This window comes from Danio rerio, chromosome 6, assembly GCF_052040795.2.
Source record: "Danio rerio strain M-AB ecotype USA chromosome 6, GRCz13ab, whole genome shotgun sequence".
NCBI classification, from domain to species: Eukaryota; Metazoa; Chordata; class Actinopteri; order Cypriniformes; family Danionidae; genus Danio; species Danio rerio.
Window position 1 is genome coordinate 61727501 of NC_141026.1, and position 15567 is coordinate 61743067.

At 36.0% G+C, this 15567-nt stretch overlaps 1 protein-coding gene across 6 annotated transcripts in view; it reads left to right on the forward strand.

Annotated features, from left to right (window-relative positions):
- Window positions 1–15542, forward strand: part of nxph4 (neurexophilin 4) — a 108778-nt gene extending 93236 nt beyond the window's left edge. The window contains exons 2-4 of one of the 6 annotated variants that reach the window (XM_087258301.1): window positions 4581–6479; window positions 12261–13655; window positions 13794–15542. In XM_087258301.1, the coding sequence (XP_087114427.1) occupies window positions 4581–5354 (774 nt within the window). In that variant the 3' untranslated portion in view covers window positions 5355–6479; window positions 12261–13655; window positions 13794–15542. Of the gene's footprint in view, window positions 1–4580; window positions 6480–12260 lie in introns of all 6 variants that reach the window. The other 5 variants (XM_087258302.1, XM_087258304.1, XM_087258305.1 and 2 more) reach the window with 5 other exon arrangements.
- Window positions 15543–15567: the final 25 nt, after the last annotated feature.

A 15567-nucleotide genomic window follows, 5' to 3' on the forward strand; every position in this document is an offset into this window, starting at 1 on the left:
ATTATTTACAAACAAAACTGCATAAATTCCACAGTGGCATACGCAGACCATTACTGCAAAATATTAAATGTCAAAACAAAACAGTTGTAGACAGAAAAGTAATAAAGATGGTTTTTGCATGATTATGATTTATTTCTCATTACCTAACTATTTAGTTATTCATTTATTTAATTTCATGCATAATTTGTCAAATGATTAATTTAATGATTAATAATTAGCAAATAACAAATGAAGAAAACAGTTACAGTGAAATACCGTGTTTCCTTGCTATTTGTGGGGGTGAATTGCTGTGCTTTTTGCTTGTTGTTTATTGATTTTTTTTTCTTTATTGTATTAACTTGCATATTTATTTATTTATTTATTTATTTATTTCACTGGATTAACAATAAGGAGGACCAGTTCCAACCAAAATGCTTGTTTTTGTATTTATTTATTTGTTTGTTTGTTTGTTTGTTTGTTTATTTGTTCGTTCATTCATTCATTCATTTGTTTATTTATTTGCTTGCTTGCTTGTTTACTTGCATAGCTATTAATGAATGAATGATTGAATGAATGAATGAATGAATGAATTAGGTTAGTTAGTTAGTTAGTTAGTTAGTTAGTTAGTTAGTTAGTTAGTTAGTTAGTTAGTTAGTTAGTTAGTTAGTTAGTTAGTTAGTTAGTTTACTGGTTTAACAAAACTGAAATCATGACTAAAATATTGGGTATTTTTGGGTTATATCTTATAATTAGATTTTAATTACTTGTATTTCATTAATTTCCATAGCTACATTTATTTATTTTTATTTATTTATTTATTTATTTATTTGTCTGTTTGTTTGTTTATTTATTTATTTATTTATTTAAAAGTGATGACTACAAATATTATAAAGTTTTAATTCTGCATTTTACCCTGTGGTTTTTACAGTACAATACAGTGTTTTTTGGTGGTGAATTGCTGTGTTTTTAGCTTTGTTGGTTAATTATTTTATTTTACTTTATTTTATTTACTTTTATATCTATTATATATATATGAGTGAGTGACTGTTCACAATTTACATCACATTTAAATAAAAACCTAACATATATATATATATATATATGTGTGTGTGTGTGTGTGTGTGTGTGTGTGTGTGTGTGTGTGTGTGTGTGTGTGTGTGTGTGTGTGTGTGTGTGTGTGTGTTTATACTATATTATATATATTAGTTTTTTTATATTATATTAAGTTTTTATGTGATGTAAATCGTGAAAACTCACTGCTTATTGTACCCTATAGCTTTTACAGTAAGGTACAGTGTTTCCTTGTTTTTTACTGTGCTCTTTCTGCTTGTATCTTGTTGTTTGCTCATTTTTCCGATACAGTAACCTCTCAATAATCTGCATGTCTCTGTTGATCAGATCTGCGGTGAGAAACGAGTGTAGAAAAGCTCTTGCAGTCATCAAGCGCTCAATACACATCCATCATCAGCTGTTTTTAATCCATACTGTCAGCGATCAATAATCCCTCACTCATACAGCACTAATCAATGACTCTGATCGGCTTGATCCCGCAGACACACACAGCTGAATTAATTTACTGATGGAGGACATTAGCAGAGCTGTGATGAATGTAGTTAACAGTGTGTGTGTGTGTGTGTGTGTGTGTGTGTGTAAGTGTAAGTGTGTGTGTGTGTGTGGTTCTGGTATTCAGGACATTGTGAGGACCAAATATCCAAAAGTGTAGCAATACCATTTCTGGCAGCATGGTAGCCCAGTGGTTAGCACAGTCACCTCACAACAAGAAGAGCACTAGTTTGAGTCTCGGCTGGGTCAGTTGGTGTTTCTGTGTGGAGTTTGCATGTTCTCCCCGTGTTGGTGTGGGTTTCCTCCGGGTGCTCCGGTTTCCCCCACAGTCCAAACACATGCGCTATAGGGGAACTGATCAACTACACTGGCCATAGTGTATGAGTGTGTATGGGTGTCTTCCCAGTACTTGGTTGCAGCTGGAAGGGCATCCACTGTGTAAAACATATGCTGGAATAGTTGGCGGTTCATTCTGCTGTGGAGACCTCTGATAAATAAGGGACTAAGCTGAGGGAAAATGGCGAATGATTGAAGAGTTTGTGCATTTTGTGTTTATTTGCGGTGGTGAATTGCATTATGGGATGTTGATCTCTGCTTTGTCCACTTCTGATGTTGAAAATTCAACTCTTTTATTGTGACTTTATAAATTTGGAATTAATTTACAAGTAAAAAAAATTGTATTAATCCGCGGGTCACGTGTGTTCCGAACCGTGAGTTGTGATCCATACGAATTACGGATAAACAGTGATCTCCTAACAGAAACCTATGTAATGTCCCCACAATTTACAAAAACAAATGTGTGTGTGTGTTTGTGTGTGTATATGTGTGTGTAAAGTGTTTGTATCATCTGTGGTGTTATTGATGATGTGTCTCGCGTTCACTTTGATCACAGGAATGAAGTGTTTATTGATTATTGATAATCATTCCTCATTCTAGCAGAACATGTGCAGAACTGAATAGAGTTTGATGAGTGTGTGTGTGTGTGTGTGTGTGTGTGTGTTCATTACTGTACTTCAGATGATCAGTAACTGATGAAATATGTCTATACTCTGCTGTGTTATTGTTGAACTGGACTAAAGCTGAGAGCTCCACATCTCCTGTGTTTGACTGTTCCACTGTCTGATGATGATGCTCCTCTTCAAGACTAATGACGCTCTCTCTCTCTCTCTTTCTTTCTGTGTGTGTGTGTGTGTGTGTGTGTGTGTGTCTGTCTGCCTGCCTATGTGTGTGTCTGTCTTTCTGTCTGTCTGCCTATATGTGTGTGTGTGTCTGTCTGCCTGCCTAAATGTGTGTGTGCATGTGTGTGTGTGTCTGCCTGTCTAAATTTGTGTGTTTGTGTCTGTAATTGTGTGTGTATGTGTGTGTGTCTGTCTATTTACCTATATGTGTGTGTATCTGTATGCCCGCCTGCCTGCCTGCCTAAATGTGTCTATATATGTGTGTCTGTCTGCCTGCCTATATGTGTGTGTCTATATGTGTGTGTCTATATGTGTGTGTCTGTCTGTCTGCCTGCCTATATGTGTGTGTCTATATGTGTGTGTCTGTCTGCCTGCCTATATGTGTGTCCATGTGTGTGTCTGTCTGCCTGCCTATATGTGTGTCTATATGTGTGTGTCTGTCTGCCTGCCTATATGTGTGTCTATATGTGTGTGTCTGTCTGCCTGTCTATATGTGTGTCCATATGTGTGTGTGTGTGTCTGCCTGCCTATATGTGTCTGTATGTGTGTGTCTGTCTGCCTGCCTATATGTGTGTGTCTATGTGTGTGTCTGTCTGCCTACCTATATGTGTGTCTATATGTATGTGTCTATATGTGTGTGTCTGTCTGCCTGCCTATACGTGTGTCTATATGTGTGTGTCTGTCTGCCTGCCTATATGTGTGTGTGTGTCTGCCTGCCTATATGTGTGTCTATATGTGTGTGTCTGTCTGCCTGCCTATATGTGTGTCTATATGTGTGTGTCTATATGTGTGTGTGTGTCTGCCTGTCTAAATTTGTGTGTTTGTGTCTGTAATTGTGTGTGTATGTGTGTGTGTCTGTCTATTTACCTATATGTGTGTGTATCTGTATGCCCGCCTGCCTGCCTGCCTAAATGTGTCTATATATGTGTGTCTGTCCGCCTGCCTATATGTGTGTGTCTATATGTGTGTGTCTATATGTGTGTGTCTGTCTGCCTGCCTATATGTGTGTGTCTATATGTGTGTGTCTGTCTGCCTGCCTATATGTGTGTCCATGTGTGTGTCTGTCTGCCTGCCTATATGTGTGTCTATATGTGTGTGTCTGTCTGCCTGCCTATATGTGTGTCTATATGTGTGTGTCTGTCTGCCTGCCTATATGTGTGTCCATATGTGTGTGTGTGTGTGTCTGCCTGCCTATATGTGTCTGTATGTGTGTGTCTGTCTGCCTGCCTATATGTGTGTGTCTATGTGTGTGTCTGTCTGCCTACCTATATGTGTGTCTATTTGTGTGTGTCTGTCTGCCTGCCTATACGTGTGTCTATATGTGTGTGTCTGTCTGCCTGCCTATATGTGTGTGTGTGTCTGCCTGCCTATATGTGTGTCTATATGTGTGTGTCTGTCTGCCTGCCTATATGTGTGTCTATATGTGTGTGTCTATATGTGTGTGTGTGTCTGCCTGCCTATATGTGTGTCTATATGTGTGTGTCTGTCTGCCTGCCTATATGTGTGTCTATATGTGTGTGTCTATATGTGTGTGTCTGTCTGCCTGCCTATATGTGTGTCTATATGTGTGTGTCTGTCTGCCTGCCTATATGTGTGTCTATATGTGTGTGTCTATATGTGTGTGTGTGTCTGCCTGCCTATACGTGTGTCTATATGTGTGTGTCTGTCTGCCTGCCTATATGTGTGTCTATATGTGTGTGTCTGTCTGCCTGCCTATATGTGTGTCTATATGTGTGTGTCTGTCTGCCTGCCTATATTTGTGCTTGTGTATGTGTGCTTGCCTATATGTGTGTGTCTGCCTGCCTATATATATATATGTGTGTGTGTGTGTGCGTGTGTGTGTGTGTGTCTGTGTTCCAGGTTGACGGTCTGGAGAAGCAGGTGGGTCGGTCTCTAGATTATGTGGATCCGGGATCAACAGGTAGCGTTTTCAAGAGCGTCCCGTACGGCGGACTGAAGCCCCCCACACACACCTCCCGAATATTCCCCCCTGTCGACCACAAGCCCAAACCACCACCACCCGGCTTCAGCTTCCACAACCCGTACGAGTGGGCACGCAACCAGACGCACCTGCCGGACCAGAGTGGCTACCGGCCCAAACGCAAGCCCACCCTCAAGACCTCCATGAAGACCAAGAAGATCTTCGGCTGGGGCGACTTCTACTTCAACGTCAAGACGCTCAAATTCAGCCTCCTGGTGACCGGGAAGATCGTGGACCACATCAACGGGACGTTCACCGTTTACTTCAGGCACAACTCGTCCAGTCTGGGGAACGTTTCGGTCAGCATCGTCCCGCCCACCAAAATCGTAGAGTTCGAAATTCAAAACCCCTTGCATCCTGAGATCCAGTTCCACCCGCCGCAACAATCCACCATCGACCCCAAGGACATCAAGACCTTTAACTGCCGTGTGGAGTACGAGAAGACGGACCGCTCCAAAAAGCCCAAGCCCTGCCTGTACGACCCGTCGCAGACCTGCTTCACGGAGAACACACAGTCACACTCGTCCTGGCTCTGCGCAAAACCCTTTAAGGTCATCTGCATCTTCATCTCCTTCTTCAGCATCGATTATAAGCTGGTGCAGAAGGTCTGCCCGGACTACAACTTTCAGAGCGAACACCCGTACTTCGGCTGAGTCCTTGATTCGTGTGTATATAGCAGGATGGAGTCTGTGGATTTATCGCCTCGTCTGTTCCTGTCTGTTGGACTGCTGAGGTCTTTGCGCATTCAAGTCTGAAATTTTCCTGCATTTTTCTTTTCTCCATATTTTATTCCATCTGATGCATATTCGGGGATGAATCAAGTCAGTCATGATGCGTTTGTTCTCATTCGGTCTTCTCGATTGGTCAGAATTAATCTGCAGAAACATTTCACGGCAACTGCTGGAGTTAAAACAAAGATTACAGGTCAATTAGACCTAATGAGAGGTCTTCATGGGTCCACTGAGGTCTGAAAAATAAGTGTGGTTTATTTATAAACTAATTTCGAGAGGATCACGTGCTTATGATCAACACATCTGGCATATCATTAGCTCCGTAATCTGCCCTATTAGATGATTAGGGAAGCAATATAAATAACCAGAGTTTTTCACTCCAGTTATCTTCATCTTGAAGCTTCCACTCCTACTTTCCACCCTTTTTTCTGATAGGTCGACACGGTGGACCAGTGGCTAGCACTGTTGCCTCACAGCAAGAACACCGCTGGTCCAACCTCCTATCAGGCCGGTTGACATTTCTGAGCCGAGTTTCCATGTTCTCCCCTTATACGCGTGGGTTTCCCCCGGGTTCCCCACTTTCCTCCCACCATCCAAAACAACACACCATGGCCAACAACTAAACCAAATTATCACCCAAGAGAACTTTAGTTTACACTTCTCACAAGGAGACAAGCAGGGGAGTTCTCGAGAACCTACCTGCTCCAACTCCTCTCTCGCCCTTCTAACTGGAGGGAGCCTTGGGCTTGTGGATATTATGAGCTCAGGGCTCTCTCCCGGGACAGCATGCCAATTAGGCTTTATTGATTATCAGCTAAGTGTCAACTCTTGAAATGTCCAATTTGTGACAATGGTCTTCTCAAATGGTCAAAACTAATGTGCAGAAAGATTAAATGGCAACTCCTGGAATTAAAACAAAGGTTGAAGATTACTTAGACTAAATTACAGCTCTTCATGGGTCCATGACGTCTGAAAATGAAATGTCCAATAAAGTAAAAACAAATCGTGTATTTGTTTGAAGTAAAATTTCTCCTTGTAGTCAGATTAGTGCATCTGTCACAAATAAATAGCAAAACAATTCGGGAATAAATCAAGTATTTCCTTATTCGTGTATAGAAGGATCGAGTCTGTTGATTTATAGACGTGTCTGTTGAACTGTAAAGGTCTTTGCACATAAAATCTAAAATTTTAGTGCATTTTTTTTGACAGTATTCACACTGAGCCTAATGCATATTTGTTGATCTGTAATAAATAAAATGCAAAACAATATGGGCATGAATAGAGCCATTTATGATGCGCTGTTCTTCTCAGTTGGTCTTCTCGATTGGTCATAATTAATGAGCAGAAAAATTGAATGGCAACTCCTAGAATTAAAACAAACATTAAAGATTATTTAGACCAAACTAGAGCTCTTCACGGATCCACTGACGTCTGAAAAAAAGTTCAATAAAGTGCAATGTTTAATAAACTGCAAATCAGTTATTCATTCATTCATTTTCTTGTAGGCTTAGTCCCTTTATTAATCCGGGGTCACCACAGCGGAATGAACCACCAACTTATACAGCAAGTTTTTTTTACACAGCGGATGCCCATCCAGCCGCAACACATCTCTGGGAAACATCCACACACACATTCACACACACACTCATACACTTCCTTCAATTTAGCCTACCCAATTCCCCCATAGCGCATGTCTTTGGACTGTGGGGGAAACCCCCATTCACGGCAGGGAGAACATGCAAACTCCACACAGAAACGCCAACTGAACCGAGGTTTAAACCAGCGACCTTCTTGCTGTGAGTCGACAGCACTACCTACTGCGCCACTGCCTCACCCTCAAATCAGTTAATCAGGGTTAAAACGAGTCAATCATGATGCATTTGTTGTTCACACTCACATTTCTTTGCTAATCTGCTTTTGGAATGGTCAGAATTAATGCACAGAAAATTATTATGGCAACTTAAACTTTAAAAGGTTAAAGATTAATTACACCAAATTAGACGTCTGAAAATCTGAAGTCTGACTCAGATTTAACTTGTATCCATCAGACAGTCGATAATATGTAGTTAAAATACATTAAAGAAAAGTTTAAATAAAATAAATGCACCTTTAGTGAAAGAAATTGAGGTTATATGCACATGTCAAGTCAGGATTGAAAATAAATGTCAGTTCAAATCCAAAACTTTTGTGTTTTTTTTTGTTTTTTTTTGTTCTTCTCATATTTTTCCATCAAAATTCGCCGTGTAGTCTGATGAAAATGTGAAACCATTTGGGGTTAAATCAAGTCATTCAAGATGTGTTTGTTCTTCTCACGCAAATGTGTGATGTTGATTTTATTTGACTGCTTTTAACACATCTTACACAGGGATGCCAATAATTGTGGAGGGCACTGAAACTTATTTTTAACGTGCGAAAAGTTCAGATTCTGCAGTGTGCAATGACCTTTGGGATGATTTCACATCTGCAGTTCAGTCCTGTGGCCTGATCCAAGAGCAGAAATGATACATTGTATCAATGATGGGTGATCATGTACACTGAGACATTGTATCAAACTGCATCGATACATTGATACATTGTATCATGATGTATTCTGATGTACTCTATCATACTACACTAATACATTGTATCATTATACATGGACACATTGATACATTCACATGATACATGATACATTGTATCATGATACACTGATGCATTCTACACTACACTGATACATTGATACATTGTATCGTGATGTATTCTGATGTACTCTATCATACTGCATTGATACACTGTATCATTATACTTGGACACATTGATACATTCGCTCACACTATATTTTTGCATTGTATCATTTGTTCAGCTTTTGTGTTTCCTTTTCACACCTCTACAGCTCTGCTTCCATCCTCCTGTATTTCTGTGCTCTTTTGTTTCTCATTGACTGGAAACATTGCTTTATTCATAAAAGTTTTACAGAAGTTTTGCATATGAATTTAATTCACATTTTTGGATGGAAACACAGCTACTGATTCCTATTTAAAACAAGCCAAACTGCAACCTTCAGAATCACTCACTCACTCAAACTCATTAAACTGCATTCCATGACCACTCCTGGAATTAAAACAAAGGCTATTTAGAGCAAATTAGAGGTCCACTTGGATCTGAAAAGCTGATTTCTGACTCAGATATAACTTGTATCCATCCGACAGTTGCTAATATAAAGTGAGGTACAGATTTTAGGACCCATGACGACCTACATTTCTCTAAAAACAACAAACTTGTCTCCATCCCATAATGCACAGCACATCTGAATACAGCAGCTGGTTTAATCCAGAAATGTGTGCTTTACTGTTGCTTGTTGGGTTGATTGGATCCCGTTCTCAACATAAACGAAGCACTCCAGGATTGTGCTGTATTCACGAACTTGAAGTGAACAACGGACTGAATCAAATGGAAACGTGAACACTAATGTGATTCAGCGGAACTAAAGGAGCAGGTGTGAAAGGACCCGCTGGAGAACAGGAGCGTCTGCTTTTCAGTGTGATTTAGGAGATCAAAGCCAGCTTTCATCATCTGCTATCAAATCACAAAGATTCAGTCTGAACCGAATCATTTGAAGGATTCCCTCCTGTTCAAATCAACAGCCACTGGACTAGACCTGACTGACCGATGATAATGACGCTGATGAAGAGGATGATGATCACTGAATATCAGATGAAGGACAACTAGATCTGTGATGTCGTGGAGAGACAGACGCTGATCATGAACACATGTTATTTTCTTTTGAACGACTCGCGTTGATCAATTATTCATGAATATGTCATTATGAACAAAATATGAAAATTTCAGGTGGAGTTTATATTATACTCTCTATAGAAACAAAAACTGCTGGACTGTTTTAACCCAATGACCCAAATGTTGGGTTTAGAAGTGTCATTTAAATCTAGAATTGAAAATATTAACCCAGCTATTGGGTTTGTCCAGATGTGACCCAATGTTATGTTACAAAAACCCAGTTCATGAACACAAAATGAAATATTAATTACTGCTATGGCTTTTTATTCTCTTTAAAAAGTCAGAACGTTTTACGCCATAGTCATTCATTGTTCACATGAGGTTCATTTATACACTCTAAAATGTGCTGGGTTGTATTAAACCCAATGCTGGATAAAATATAGACAAAGCCAAATGTTAGATTTAAAACTGTAATTTAAATAATTTATCAAAAACATTAACCCAAGTGTTGGGTTTGTTCAAATTTGACCCAACATTATGATTACAACCCAGCATTTTTTTAAGAGTGGATGATTTGTTACATTATGGCTGATTCATGAATCTGCCATAATGAACACAAGATAAAATATGAAATGTTATTATAGCTTATTATGATTATTCTTTTTTCATTCCTCTGTATTTGACACAATATGGACTGTAAAAGGCTCTATAGAATTAAAGATGAATTGAAAATATGAAAATATCGATATCAGTTTGAGGGTAAATCACTCAAAAAAAATTAATATGCTAGATTAGTTTAACCCAATGGGTCAAATATATACAAGCCCAAATGTTGGGTTTAAAAATGTCATTTGAATCTATAATTGAAAAAAACATTAACCCATCTGTTGGTTTTGTTTAAATTTGACCCAGCATCATGTCATAACAACCCAGCATTTTTTATTGTGTGTGTCCAATAATGGGCGAACCCAAATGTTGGCTTTAAAGTGTAATATAAATCTATAATTGTAAAAAAAAAAACAACCCAACTGTTGGGTTTGTCCAAATGTGACCCAACATTAAAACAACCCAGCAACAACATAAGATGAAATATAAATGGTTATTATGGCTTTTTATTCTCTTTAAAAAGCCAGAGCTGTTACGCCATAAACATTTATTATTTTCACACGAGGTTTAATTATGCACTCTAAAATGTGCTGGGTTGTTTTAAACCCAATGCTGGATAAAATATAGACAAAGCCAAATGTTAAGTTTAAAACTGTAATTTAAATCTTTTATTAAGAACATTAACCCAAGTGTTGGGTTTGTTCAACATCATTTTATAACAACCCAACATTGTTTTAAGAGTGGATGACTGATTCATGAATCTGCCATAATGAACACAAGATAAAATATGAAATATTATTATAGCTATAAATATGATTATTATTTTCATTCCTCTGCATTTGACACAATATGAATGGTAAAAGGCTCTATAGAATTAAAGATGAATTGATTTGAAAATATGAAAATATCGATATCAGTTTGAGGGTAGATCATCTAAAAAAAATTAAAATGTGGGATCGGTTTAACCCAATAGGTCAAATATAGACAAGCCCAAATGTTGGGTTTAAAAAAGTCATTTAAATCTATAATTGAAAAAAACATTAACCCAGCTGTTGGGTTTGTCCACATGTGACCCAATGTTAAAATGACCCAGCAACAACATAAGATGAAATAATAATAGTTATTATGGCATTTTATTCTCTTTAAAAAGCCAGAGCTGTTATGCCATAACCATTTATTATTTTCACGTGAGGTTTAATTATGCACTCTAAAAAGTGCTGGGTTGTTTTAAACCCAATGCTGGATAAAATATAGACAAAGCCAAATGTTAAGTTTAAAACTGTAATTTAAATCTTTTATCAAGAACATTAACCCAACATTAATTTGACCCAACGTTATGTTATAATAACCCAGCATTTTTAGAGTAGATGAATGGTTCATGAATCTGCCATAATTGGAAAAAAAAAACTTTGGGTTTGTCGATATTTGACCCAACATTGGGTTAAAAACAACCCAACATTATTCTTTTAGCGTCCAGCATTTGTTGACTGTGGCTGCACAAATGTAATCAAACTAAAACCAAAACACGACAAACAAATGAGAGATAAGTGTTGTTACTGTTTTATTTTCAGAGATGCCGTGTAAAATAACATCATCATTATCATTGCTCATTACATTTATCCAGTCATCAGAGGATTTGCAGAGATTTATTTGCTTATTCATTTAATGAAGCGAACAGGATTTATTTAGAATGACGAAGCATCACTGAATCGATGTTTTGACTGATTTGATGTTGACTTTAAGATGATTCTGTGCAGATGAACAGGAAAATGTGACGACGGACACACAATCAGTGCATTTGAGCTATAAATAATTCTAAGACTTTGTTTAGGGCTGCATGATTAATCAGATCTAAATCGCTGTATGGCTCATTAAATTGCAAAGGCTGCTATTTACATTCAATTATTTAATTCAAATAGTATGCATATACTTGAAATGAGCACTGCTTATCAGCGAAAGAGAGATCCCTGTGGCTTTAACAGTCAATATAGAACCTTTATTTATCACACTGCAACATTAATGCAAAAGTTTTTACCTTGTTTCTAGTCCAGATGTCTAAAAATTCCTAAATCAAGAAGCTTTTTCTAGATAAGTATTGTTTTAAAATAAAAATATTGTTTTGTTTTCAGAAATAATGAGTCAAAATCAAGAAAAAAGCTAAATATTCTGCCAATGGTGTCAGTAAAATAATCCTGTTTTTGGCTTGACATGAGTATTTCACTTACTTGCTTGTTTTAAGGTACAAAATATCCTAATTTTGTCGTATCTTCGAAAACAAGATTATATTTTTGGTGGCTCAGTGGTTAACACTGTGGCCTCAAAGCAAGAAGGTCGCTGGTTCGAGTCTCTGCTGGGTCAGTTGGCATTTCTGTGTGGAGTTTGCATGTTCTCCTCTTGTTGGTGTGGGGATGCTCCGGTTTCCCCTAAATTGGCTGTAGTGTATGAGTGTGTGTGTGTGTGTGTGTGGGTGTGAATGAGTGTTTCCCAGTACTGGGTTGCAGCTGGAAGGGCATCTGCTGTGTAAAACATATGCTGGAATAGCTGGCGGTTCATTCGGCTGTGGCGACCCCTGATGAATAAAGGGACTAAGCTGAAGAAAGAATGAATGAATGAATGAATGAATGAATGAAAACACTTCTTGATTTAAGATGTTTTTTTCAGATATTTAGACTAAAAACCCAATAGAAACTCAAGTAAGAACAACATTTATTGCAGTGCACATGTAAATTATTATTATTGCTATTATTACTACTATTAGCTATTCATATAATCTCAACATTTTGGCCAGCAATGCACAGCAAACTTGCCATTTTAAGCCCGTTTTTAAAATGCATTTTAAATCGAAATCACTTTTATTTCCGTGCAGCCCTAATGCTGATATTAAACAACAGCAAAAAATGTTAATATTGAGATTTTCTATTAAAGTAGATTATCAACAGGAGATCCAAAGCTTTCAGGTTAATCTAGTTCATATAATAACTTGAGATGATAAAGATAGAAAAAAAGATGGACTGTGTCTGAGATGAATGTATTTAATTAACAGAATGTTATTCACCCCTGATATGAGCTACCTTTAGATATTATTAATTAACCCATACATATCTATTTACTAATGAAGCGCTGAAACACACAGTGAAAGGAAAAACTTGGTAGTGAAGGAAAAAAAGACACCGTTATCATGTTATTATAACATCAAATCACATTATAATGATATCATATTGAGATAAGGCGTATTTTGAGATTTTAGGTTGTTACAACGATATAATGTCCAACGAAATCTCCTAATTTTTTCAATAAGCGGCTAATGAATTCGTACGATCTAATTTGTACAATTTAGTACGATTTGGTCATCACCCAATGATGGTTGGGGTTAGGGGTGGGGTTGGGTGCCACGCCTCCTTTTTAAAATCGTACATTATCATACGACTTAACTCATTCGAATTAGCCACTAAACTGACAAAATGTAAAATACATATGTTTCCTCGTGAGATCAGGCTTTAATATCTTATTATATTAAGTCATTATTTTGAGATAAGTCATTATTACAACATAATATCTATTACTTTGAGATATTACGTTTTCAAGATATGAAGTCGTTCAGGATATCTTGTAGTAACGGCTTAATATCTCGAAATAATATCTTTTCAAAAGAATGAGATATGTCATAATAACAGTTTATTATCCTCAAATTATGATCTAATATCTTAAAATAACATCTTCTCTCAAAATAACACAATATTTTGAGAAGAATATTTTTGGTATTTTGAGATAATAAATTGTCATTATGACATATCTTGTTATTTTAAGAAGTTATTTAAGATATTACATCATTATTTTAAGAAATTAGTGCCGTTATTGTGACATAATATCTCATTATTTTGAGAAGTCATTATTTTGAGATAAGTCGTCATTATTACATAATATCTCATTATTTCGAGATATTTAATCACTATTTCAAGATATTAAGTCACTACTGCGACAATATTTTGTTATATTGAGAACTCATTATCTCAAGATATTAAGTCATTATTTTGAGATAAGTCATTATTACAACATAATATCTATTACTTTGAGATATTACGTTTTCAAGATATGAATTTGTTCAAATTTTCTTGTAGTAACGGCTTAATATCTCGAAATAATAACTTTTCAAAAGAATGAGATATGTCATAATAACAATTTATCTTGAATTTATGATCTAATTTCTCGAAATAACGTCTTCTCTCAAAATAACAAGATATTATGTTGGTATTTTGAGATAATAAATTGTCATTATGACATATCTTGTTGTTTTAAGATGTTATGTCATTATTTTAAGATATTAAGACGTTATTGTGACATAATATCTCATTATTTTGAAAAGTCGTCATTTCAAGATATTAAGTCGTTATTTTGGGATATTAAGTCAGTACTTTGAGATAATGAGTTATCATTATGACATAATCTTGTTATGTTGAGATATTAAGTCATTATTTTGAGATAAGTCGTCATTATGACATAATATCTCATTACTTCGAGAGATTTAGTCACTATTTGAAGATATTAAGTCACTACTGCGACAATGTTTCGTTATATTGAGAACTCATTATCTCAAGATATTAAGTCATTATTTTGGCATATTAAGTCATTACTTTGAGATAATAAGTCATCATTATGACATAAAAGCTTATTATTTTTGCCTATAACTTGCCTAGTTTATGTTTCGCAAAATTATATTATTATTTTGAGATATTCAGTTGTAATTTTGAGATATTAAGTCATTATTTCAAGACATTAAGTTGTTGTTATGACAAAATAACTTGTAATTTCGAGAAGTTATTTCGAAATGTTAAGTCTTTAGAGATATCATGTCATTAGTTTGAGATAATCAGTCATCATTACAACACAATATCTTGTTATTCTGAGATATTAATTCATTATTATGACTAATCTCAGTATTTTGAGATATTACATTGTCATTTCGAGATAATAAGTAGTTATTTTCACGATATTAAGTCATTCAAGTTATCTCTAAATAATAACTTCTCAAAATAACAAGATATTAGGTCATAATGACAATTTATTATCTCGAAATAATGACTGAATATCTCAAAATAACAATTTATTTAAAAATAAAGAGATTTTCTGTTGTTATTTTGAGAAAATAAATTGTCATCACGACATATTTTCTTGTTATTTTAAGCTGTTATTTCGAGATATGTCATCATTATGACATAATATCTCAAAATGACAAGATGTTAAGTCATTATATTGAGATAAAAAGTCCACATTATGACATAATATCTTGTTATTTTGAGATATTAAGTCATTGTTATAACATAAAATCTCATTTTTTTCAAGACATTAAGTTGTTTTTTCACAATATTGTTATGTCGAAATATTATGTTTTTATTTTGAGATATTAAGTCATTATTTTGAGATGTCAAGTTGTATCTTTGAGATGCTAAGTCAGTATAATGAGATATTTTTTCCTCACTACCCAACATGTTTTCCTTTTCTTTTCACCGTGCTGTTCAGGGCTTCCATAATTTACTCTGAATATAGCTTGAAGAGAATAAACACAGCAGTAATACACAGACATTGTTTATAATCCTGTTTGATTTTCCTTTATTTGCCCTCTTTCAGTTGTTTAGAAAGTAATGTACCGGATCCGTCTTTCTTTATGTTTGGACAACCGATTAGTCTGTGAATCAGGAGCGTCTGTGGATGCAGTACTGCTGGATGCTGTGTACAGTAAACATGGGTAAAATGTGTGTAAATAATGTATCAGAAATAAACGAGTAAATCTGAGCTGTGTGTCCCGCTGTTCTTGATT